This window comes from Mustela nigripes, chromosome 1 (genome assembly GCF_022355385.1).
Source record: "Mustela nigripes isolate SB6536 chromosome 1, MUSNIG.SB6536, whole genome shotgun sequence".
Lineage (NCBI taxonomy): Eukaryota > Metazoa > Chordata > Mammalia > Carnivora > Mustelidae > Mustela > Mustela nigripes.
In genome coordinates, this window is record NC_081557.1 from 100,299,198 (window position 1) to 100,309,453 (window position 10,256).

Consider the following 10,256-nt stretch of genomic DNA (forward strand, 5'->3'; position numbering starts at 1 on the left):
TCCAAGAACTAAAGCCAGGTTTGGGTGTCAAGCCAAGCTTGACTCACGTCATTATCACTGACTCTTTGCACTGAATCTGGTGAAGGCTTTCCTGTTTTGGGGAGGGCTGTGGCTCTTCCATTCCTTAAAGATATCTAAAGGCTTAAGGTTAGGAAGTGATTGAGCATCTTTAGAAAATAAACTTGCAGAAGCCAGTGGTGACTCAGAGAAGCCCGGAGATGACCAGGACTGTACATAATACTCATTTCAAAACCCTATTTTAGTTCCTCCTGCTACTTTTTGGAGTGTATCTTGTTCTTTCTCCTCTCCCCCCCTCTCCTCTCCTTTCCTAGTCTGTTATGTTTTCTTATTGTTTTTCTTTATCACCTTCTTATTAGAACTCTTTTTAGGCATTAGAACTCTTTGGGAGCATACTTTGAAATCTTAAGTGAATTAAACATTTGTTGGCTTGAATAAAATAGCATGCTCCTTTTTTTTTTTTAATTAAGATTTTATTTATTTATCTGAGAGAGCACAAGTGGTGGGGAGGGTAGAGGGAGAGGGACACTCCCTATGGAGTGGGGAGCCTAAAGCGGGGCTCGATCCCATAACCCTGAGATCATGATCTGAGCAGAAGTCAGACACTTAACCGACTGAGCCACCAAGCACCTCCAGCATCCTCTGTTCTTAACTTTGAAATCAGGTTAGCAAGACCACTCATAAATTTGAGTTTGCTTGTACCAAGAAAAAAAAATGATCCTAGGTGTTTAATGGCACATTAATTATGTTACATAGTTAACCTTAATTTTTACTACATCATCCTTGGTCAGTCTTCAGCTCTTCTCTTTCTTTAATCTTTCATGCTGTTAAAAATAATTATTAATTTCCTTAATACTTGAACTTTTGTATGGCTCCTCCATTCAAATAAGAGCAAATATGCAAAGTGCATATTATTATTTATTCAAACTTTGGGGGTATGTCAGAAGGCCGTTTTTCAGTAATAATAAACAGTGAATTAGTGTTTTTGTCTTCACTGCATTTTATTCTGGATGTTTGTTTTCCTAACAGAGGGGGTGGGTTGGAGAAGGTCACCAGAAACTCTGAACATCCTTGTGGTGTGTTTGTCAGAATGGGCTCTCGCTGCAGTTGGTCCTTCCGGAATCCCGGACGGTGGGAGGCTCACCCACAAGGCTCACGCCCTGGGCTTGTCCGACTGCACTTCACACCAGTGACCTCTTGGGCTTTGAGGCTTTTCCAAAAAATGACGTTCTTCGAGCTCTAAAAATCTTACCTGCTTGTTACCCTTGTCTACCGAAAGAAGATAATTTATTAAATTTTAAGAAACTGGATTTTATTGCATTCGCATACGCGAAGGGTTGTGGAGAACTTGTCTTCTCTGTTTGCCCACATTTTATCCTGGGTCCTGTGTTTCTCTGTTTCATAGCCACATTACAAGCAGGGCTTAGGGTCTGAAATGGGCTCGCTCCTGGTGTCCGGGCTGACCTCTGATGGTCTGCACTGAGTGGGGCTGGTTGCGGGGTGGCGTCCAGCCGGGCATAGCACAGAGAAAGGCAGAAGTTCCGTTTCCTAGAGATGCAGGGATCGGCTGGTGGGACAGGTGATGCCCGAGACCGTGTCTTCACGCACGCGTGCACCGGAGGGCTTGGGGGTATCAGCATCTCCTTAGGCAGCTTCCAGAAACAAAGGTCACGGGATCGCGTGGTTGGCCCAGGGCAGCAGCCGGCCTGCGTTTGCCAGAGACCACAGCCCCCTCCTGTTCTCCTCCTAGTTCTCCGGGCTCTACATCCTGTCCTTCACCGTCATCATGGTGGGCTTCGTGCTGTACTGCTCCACCCCGACGCGCATGGCTGAGCCGGCGGACAGCGACGTGCCGCAGGTCACCAGCATTGGCATCGACAACCTGGGGTTGAAGTTGGAGGAGAACCTGCCGGAGACCCACTCCGCCGCCTTGTAGCTGGAGAGGAAGGCGCGGAGCGTGGGCACCCGAGGCTTCCCGGGAAACCGGGGGCCGTCGCTGGGAGGCGGCAGAGCCTGCTGGGGGCAGAGGGGACTCTTGGAAAATTACTGGGCGGGGCGAGCCCTTAGACATTGGATTGGAGCCAGTGGTTAGATTTTACAAAGGAATAGAAAATAATGCATCAAAACTAGAAATTGGAAAATAGAGCAGAAGCTGAGGTGGCTAGGATTGTGTGTCTGTGGGTTTGAGGACCAATGCCTGGTCGTGCCAGGGGGACAGGTGCGGGCCATGCTGGGGTGTCAGAGGCACCTGCGGAAAAGCCTGGTGGGGTGGATACCCAGGCGTGATCCAGCCTCAGGGCGCGGGCGCAAGCGGGCTGTCCTGGCCGGAGTGGGGGCAGTCCAGGCCTGTTTGGGACGGGAGAAGCCTTCCACAGTTGGAGGCCTCCGGGTGTTTTGTCTTGCTGAGGTCGTCCTCGTCCGCAAGCCCTGTGGCCCACCCCGGGGTCTGATGATTGCATATGGCAGCAACGGGTTGGGGTAGCCCTTGAGAGAGACTGGGATACCGGTATGAGCGCCGTCTGGGCAGGAGAGAGGGGTGGTGCGGGAGACCTGGGGACCCCCTGTCCGCTTCTAAGAGGACAGTGCACGGCTTCTCACCAAGGATTTGTAACGTGCCGTGAGATTTTCCGATCATTCTTCAATTCACAGTGTGAATGTGTAGCATCATCATGATTATCCACGACCATGCTGCCACTTTGCAAAAACTGTAAACTCTATGTAAACTTTTTTTTTAATGTAATAAAGAAATTGAGGGTAACTGTTCATGTGATTAAAAGATTTTGATTTCATGGCAATACATTTGTTGTGTGGTTTCTTTGATGAACCCGTTTCCCTTCTGGATTTTTAAATGACTTAATATAGTCAACATTTCTTCCTGTCCGGCTTCTCAGAATCCTGTCTTCGGTGAGCTGCGGCAGACCTACCTGGTTATGTTGGGATGGAGGGGAAGTCAGGGAGCCCACGGATCATTTGCTGGAAGAAACTTTTTAAAATTCTGAGTTACCTTAATTTTTTCTTTTCCTTTTTTTTTTTTTTAAGTTTTTCGAGTGAAATAACTTTTTATTGTCTGCAGCCCTTTAAAACTGATGTTTGATTTTCACTGTGTATCATTCACAGCTGCCAATGAATGGGAAAAGCTTAGGTTGCTGTGTTTCACCTTTGGGGCAAGACTTCCGTTTGGATGAACACATTATTTCTTAAACACCCTGCCTAGGAACAAACCTGTGTGCGCGGGGTGACGTGAAGAGCCTGAGGTGATGGCGCCCCACGTGCATGTCAAGTCTGAGCTAAACCATCATCTCTTGCTCTGAAGCCTTTCTCAGGCTGTCAGGCTCCCTCTCCTCTAGGTTCCCAGGGCCCTTGTTCATATGTTCCTTGTTGCACTTATGGAGTGCTTGCTGTTTACCTGCCGTTCCTCGCCGCCGGCTGAGCTCTTCGATGTCAACCATGGTCTCTATTCATCTTTCTAGACCTCTTTTTGTCTCAGTTCTTGGGCATTTAGTTACTTTTTAAAAAGATTTTGTTAATTTACTGGAGAAAGAGAGCGAGCAGGAGCAGCGGGCTGGGGCGAAGGGAGAGGGAGAAGCAGATTCCCAGCCGAACAGGGAGCTCGATGAAGCCTCCACCCCAGCACTCCGAGATCACTACCTGAGCCGAAGGCAGACTGAGCCACACAGGCGCCCCCTTGGACATTTATTAAATGAACTTTGTCTCTGGCTGCAGTTCAGAACATTTAAGGGGAGACTGGCCTAAACTAAGGCGTTTTCTGCAGATATATGTGCACAGTGTTAATCTCTTCCTGCTTGGCTCTTTACCCCTGTCCCCCTAAACCCAGTGGCTTTTTTTTTTTTTTTTCCTTACCTGCTCCCTCTGGAGAGGGGCAAAGGACTTCAATCCTGAGCATCCTAAATCAAAACTTAGAATTCAGTGTTCCAGAGAAGCCGTGCTGTGAGTGACAGTCAGCACTTCAATAAACGGATCGCAAATCCTGCATCCTGGTTTATAGAAGTCCGTAAAGATCGAGAGTTTCCCCGGTCTCGGTACCACCACTCCCATGGAAAATGTATTTTCAAACATCTGGCTCACATACAAGCTTTTGAAATGTAACACGTTCTTAAGCTGATAACCTCCCATAAATTCTTTTCCACCCTATTAGAAGAATATTGATTTTTCAGTATTTTCTTGTAGATATTTATGCCATTAACAAAACCCTGCTGAATAGTATAATAGGGCTGCTGGATTGTTCCCTCGTGTTGTATTGAGGTAATAAATTGCGCATTTGGACTGTGGTGATGCTGGAAGAAGAGAGGGCTTGGCTGGAGTCATTCTCCCTGTTTGGACATGGAAACTATGTTCTCTGGTTGACAGTGAACGTTTCCCCCCTTTTTGGGGACCAGCGGCTTGCGGAGAATGTATGTGTGTTATCCACGGCCTGTCCAGCAGGTGGCGCTTTAGCAAGTATGACCAAGACCTGTGACCTAAACCACCTTGCATTTTACAACTTCTCCAGGTCCTTTTTAAAAGATTTTATTTATGCATTTGAGAGAGAGAGTGCGCACAGGCAGGGAGGTGGGGAAGAAGGAGGCGGGGAGGGGGGAAGCAGACTCCCTGCTCAGCAGGGAGCCCCACACGAGGCTGGATCCCAGGACTGCAACGTCATGACCTGAGCTGAAAGCAGGTGCTTAACTAGCTGAGCCCCCCAGGTGCCCCTAAAAGATGGTGTTAGGATGACTTCCCTCAGCAGGGATTGTCTTCCATGAGCCGCCGAAGGACGGGGTTCTCAGGCAAGCTGAAGCATCGCGAGGAGGGCACACAGTTTGGTGCCCGTGGTGAAAACAGAAGCCAGGATTGCTTTCAGCAGCTCTAGCAGCCTGCAGTAGGCACCCCCCCTACCCTATCCCCCGACCGCTGAGTCAGCACACGCATCCTGGGAGAGAAGGTGGAAGATTCTCGTGTAGAGCCCAGCTTGTTAGTGGTTTTCCCCGTAGCCCTGGAGCCTGCCCTTTTAAGCGTCTGTCTGCCTGTGTGTCTGTGGCCCTCTGTATGCCTAGTCACGGTTCTCTCCTCCATCATTATTATGGGGACGTGCCATTTCCATCCACATTTAATCACTTAGTATCTGGACATATCCTCAGCCCTCAAAAGAGATCCATAAATCAGGGAAATTCAGCAGATAGCCACTTAGCTGATGAAAAGGCAAGAGATTTATGAGGAAATTAGGTAATGCTGAACAGGCAGTTTTCCAGTAGCCTTAGAAAGGGTGTTTTGAGACGTCCAGCAATCTAGAGATGGTATCTCAAGGGGAGTAAAGGCGCTTCAGACCAGCAAAATTTTACTTGTAGAATTTAATGTCCCTAAATGTCTTCTCTTAATGCTTTTGTCATGCACTTTATTCCTTGGTCTCAGTATTATCTTCTTAGAACAATCTTTTATTTTATTTTTTTTTTAAGATTTATTTTATTTATTTGAGAGAGGGGCTGGGAAGAAGCAGAAGGAGAGGGACAAGCAGATCCGCGCTGAGCGTGGAGCCCAACGCAGGGCTCCATCCCACCACCCCAGATCACAACCCAGGCTGTAATCAGGAGTCGAATGCTCAACCCACTGAGCCACCCGGAGGCCCCTCGAGCAATCTTCAAGTGCAGATACTTTTGGAGGAGGAGGAAATTTAGGTTGGAAGGGAAAGAGAAGTGATACCAAGGAAAAATACAAAAGTCATTTGAACAATTGTTGGCTCCACCTGATCGCATCAAGTATTCAGATGGTGCCAAATGGTCATCCCACGACCAGCTGTTCCTAGCCATGGCTGACCCAGTGGAGAGGCTGAGATGATGAAGCTGGAGTTTCTGCGCAGAGTCCCGCCTTCCTTGACCACCGATGTCTCTTCCCGCTGAGTAACCAGGCTTTTCAATCATGCCCGAGTATTTCCCATTTTTTCGTTCTTTCAGATTTCTTTTCAGACTTTGGTCTTGTGAGCCCATGTGAGACCTCATCCAGCTTGGTCTTTGTGAAGACTGCTCGTTCAGTGCGTACACCTTTACACATGGAGACACGCACAGACACACCACCGACACCACCGCGGTCACCAGTAGCACTAGCCCTGTCCCCACCTTGCCTTCTAGCATCTCTTTTCTCTAGAAATTGCCTTGTCGGTAAGATTGCTTGCAGCTGCTTCAGGGAATCTGCCCCCACCCTTGACACCCACCTAGAGGCATTCCTGTAAAGCCTCGGTTCCCTAGTCCATCTCTTGGTTGAGTGTAAATGGTACCTTTACTTGCCCACAACTGGTACACATTTATTTGATCCCTACTGTCCGTTCGGAGGATTAGACAGGAGGAGGAGAGCCAGGGCCTGGTTCCTGATCTGCTCATTGAAGTGTGAGCCATGCCAGAGCAGGGGTATGTGGCTCGACTGGGGAGCGAAGTGTCCATCCCCTGGGACTGTTAGGTCCTGATGCACGAACATCGTTCATGCCCCTGTCTCATTGTGCGGAGCAGAGCAGGATGACTCCAGGTCAGGCCAGGAGACTCTGGGAGACTTATTTGTAGAGAGCAGGGCAATTTCTTTTCTTTTCTTTTTCCAGATAGAAATTTATTTATTTATTTTATATATGTATATGTGTATATTTTTATTGTGTTATGTTAGTCACCATAAAATACATCATTGGTTTTTGATGCAGTGTTCCAAGATCCATTGTTTATGCATCACATCCAGTGCTCCATGCAATACGTGCCCTCCTTGATAACCACCACAGGCTCACCCAACCCCCCAGTCCTGCCCCTCCAAAACCCTCGGTTTGTTTCTCAGAGTCCACAGTCTCTCATGGTTCGTCTCCCCCTCCGACTTCCTCCAACTCACTTCTCCTCTCCGTTTCCCAATGTCCTCCGTGTTATTCCTTATGCTCCACAAGTAAGTGAAACCATATGATAATTGACTCTCTCTGCTTGACTTATTTCACTCAGCATAGTCTCCTCTAGTCCTGTCCATGTTGCTACAAAACTTGGGTATTCATCCTTTCTGATGGAGGTATAATACTCCATAGTGTATATGGACCACATCTTCCTTATCCATTCGTCTGTTGAAGGGCATCTCGGCTTTTTCTATACTTTGGCGACTATGGCCATTGCTGCTATAAACCTTGGGATACATATGGCCCTTCTTTTCACTACATCTGTATCTTTGGGGTAAATACCCAGCAGGGCACTTTCTAATTGCCTGGAGTTCATTGAGGGCATGTTTATCTCCTAGGAAGAAGGTTGGCTAGGTTATGGGAGGATACTCACATAGATCCCCAAGACAGCGATGCATGGGACAAGAACAAACTAGGGAAAGTCAGAGCCCGGGGGTCTCTGGTACTATGAATGGCACTGAAGGGCTTTCAAAAGTTGGTTTGTAGAATCAATATCTAATGTAAGAAAATGGGAAGTCTATGAAAACACTACTTTCTGCCTTATATTGCTAATTTACCTAATTGCCAGCCCATGTGAATATTTTACCCTTCTCATGAAAGTGTAAAATCTAGATGGGCAGATCTTGCCCTACTCGTAGCAAACTGAAACACCAAAGGAATGAGAAAGGTCATGAACATACACTTTGAAACATTTAACACAGCACCAAACATCAAGCCTTAAAAATAACAGGGACTCAGTAGAACTGCATTTCTGTTGCTGACCATGTGTTTCTATGTGCTGGTCAATCTTGGAGTTGAGAAGCATTAGTTTTGGTTTTGGAAAGTAGGTAATAATTCTGTGGTGGAAGAAACCCAAAGATGATTTAGTGTGTGGGATGAGGCCGGATGGTATCTGTGAACTGCTTGTGAGTCTTCCTCCCAGGTCATCTCATTCTTGGCATCAGTGCAAATAGGGCCAAAGAATTCTAGAAGACATTTGGTGAGGAAATGCTGCACTAGTTGGGTGAAAGAAGCACCTAGATCAGTAGGTTGTATTTCCTGTGGTTAGACAAGTGTTGCTGAGAAATGTCAAGCAAATTAAATAGAAGGGAATAAAGGAAATTATGATCACCCCAGTATTCACATGAACCCTGGGGAGAGTGACTATATTTGGAAGCCAGAATTTGCATGTCTGAGTAGAGAACTAGCACTTTGATAGACTCTCCAGGTGACTGCTTAGGAGGAAAGGATGGTTCTATGATTAAAGATCTGGATGAACTTGAGCAATCCTTTGCCCCTTTCTACTTGTACCTCTTACTGCTCTAGATGTAGTACGTGTCTCACAGTGTGGTGGGTTTTCCTAAAACCTGCATTATTTATGTAAACTTCACAACATTCTAAGGAGGTAGATTCTATTTTTTTTTTTTTTTTTTTTTTTTAAGTAGGCCCCAACGCGGGGTCTGAGCTCATGACCCTGAGATTAAGACTGAGCTGAAATCAAGAGTCAGATGCTTAACCGACTGTGCCACCTGGGTGCCTCTAAGAATGCAGATTCTATTCATGCCCCTATTGAACAAGTGAGGAAATTGGGCTTTATTAGTCAAGATAGGTTAAGTTATGCTGCTGTAACAAACAACAGCAAATATATTATTGGTTTAAAACAACAAAGATTTCATTTTTGGCCATGCTCCTCCACTGTGGATCTGGTTCAAGTTGTCCTCACTCTGGGGCTCTGGCTAATGAAACAGCTTTACCAGAAAGAGGGAATCACAGAAAATCCCTCCCTGACTCTTAAAGTCTGCCTGGAAGGGGCAGGTAGCACTTTCTCTTACATTTCATCAGCCAAAGCAAGTCACCTGGCCTTGTCCAAATTCAAAGGGAATGCAGTTCTACTATGTGCTTGGACGGGGAGAAGCCTTGGGGGTGTTTATGTGCATCTCTATCTGTCGGAAGACCTAAAGAAGTTAAGCAACTTTATGAAATTTAGACTCTCATCTGTCTGACTCCAGAGTCTGGACTCTACCATCACACTGTGACGCTATGGTAAAGTAGTAATGCCTTCATTATCTGTCACTGTTGAAATAGTAACACCAGTAATGTGTGACAGAAATAAAGAGTAATCAAATTGCAAAACATTGTTTTAATTTTCATAATAAAATCATAGTCATTTAGATGCATGGAAGTCTTGTTAGAACCAGGAGAATTGTGGGCTTTAAGCATGGATGCTTTGTTTTGTCCTGATTAGTGGCACTCAGGTGCAATCATTTGATCTAGAACTTGGTAGCATTCACGCCTGTCAGAGAGTCCTTTTAGGCCCTGGTAATTTGAGAATAAGTTCTGAGCTTCAGGTTTTGGTTGCTTTCCGGACATAGGCCTGCTACCTGGGGAACTATTAGAAATGCCAGCTAGAATAATTAATATTATGAAGTTAAACCTTGTAAGATGGAGTTCTTTGTCTATGAGTTGAAAAAAAATCAAACAAGAAACAACCAACCTAAAAAACCCTTGGGTGAATTGGAGGACACAAGGCATCTTTGGGCCTGAGCAGAGATGTCTTCTGGAGGAAACCACCAGTTTTGTGATCACAGAGCCGCTGGGTTGCCCTCTAGCGCTGAGCACTGTGCAACACCAACCTTCCGGCCATGTTGGGGCCCTTCATCCTCCAGGGGTGCTGGCTCTGCCTCCCACAGGTGCAGTCACCCCTCCGCCCCCCACACTACACTTCAACTCTTTTGAGTTTCGCAATCTCACGACTTCCCTTGTCATCTTGAGACAGTTGTTTCTGTTGTGGACTGCGAAGGGCCAAGATCCAAAAGTCAAGAAAGCACAAAGTGACTCATCATTATTTATTTATTTTTTTAAAAAGATTTTATTTATTTACTTGACAGATCACAAGTAGGCAGAGAGGCAGGCAGAGAGAGAGGAGGAAGCAGGCTCCCCGCTGAGCAGAGAGCCCAATACGGGGCTCGATCCCAGGACACTGGGATCATGACCTGAGCCGAAGGCAGAGGCTTTAACCCACTGATCCACCCAGGCGCCCCAATGACTCGTCATTATTAATGTCACAGATAGAAACCGCTCCATAAAATGGGGCACAGTTACATCATGTTTATTTTACTAATGAATTAGTCTAGAACTCATGGTCCCCATTAGTAAGAAAATTCTCTCTTGAGGGGCCCTCCCGCTTCCCTGAATTACCTGAAAACATATAAACCATCAGTCTTCCTGAAGGAGGCAATCTTAACTCCTTTGAAAGCCATGAAGGTAACTCACCCTTTTAGAGGAGATTTTCCAAGGGATTCACCTGTGTCTACACCAAATTCTGGGGAAGTAACTATTTTCAATGAACCTG

The 10,256-nt window shown here is 46.3% G+C and overlaps 1 protein-coding gene across 2 annotated transcripts in view; it reads left to right on the forward strand.

Moving 5' to 3' along the window:
• Positions 1 to 2,813, forward strand: part of SLC35F2 (solute carrier family 35 member F2) — a 49,661-nt gene extending 46,848 nt beyond the window's left edge. For both annotated transcript variants that reach the window (XM_059418151.1, XM_059418162.1), the window contains exon 8: positions 1,769 to 2,813. In XM_059418151.1, coding sequence (XP_059274134.1) covers positions 1,769 to 1,954 — 186 coding nt within the window. In that variant the 3' untranslated portion in view covers positions 1,955 to 2,813. The remainder of the gene's footprint in view (positions 1 to 1,768) is intronic.
• The last annotated feature ends 7,443 nt before the right edge of the window (positions 2,814 to 10,256 follow it).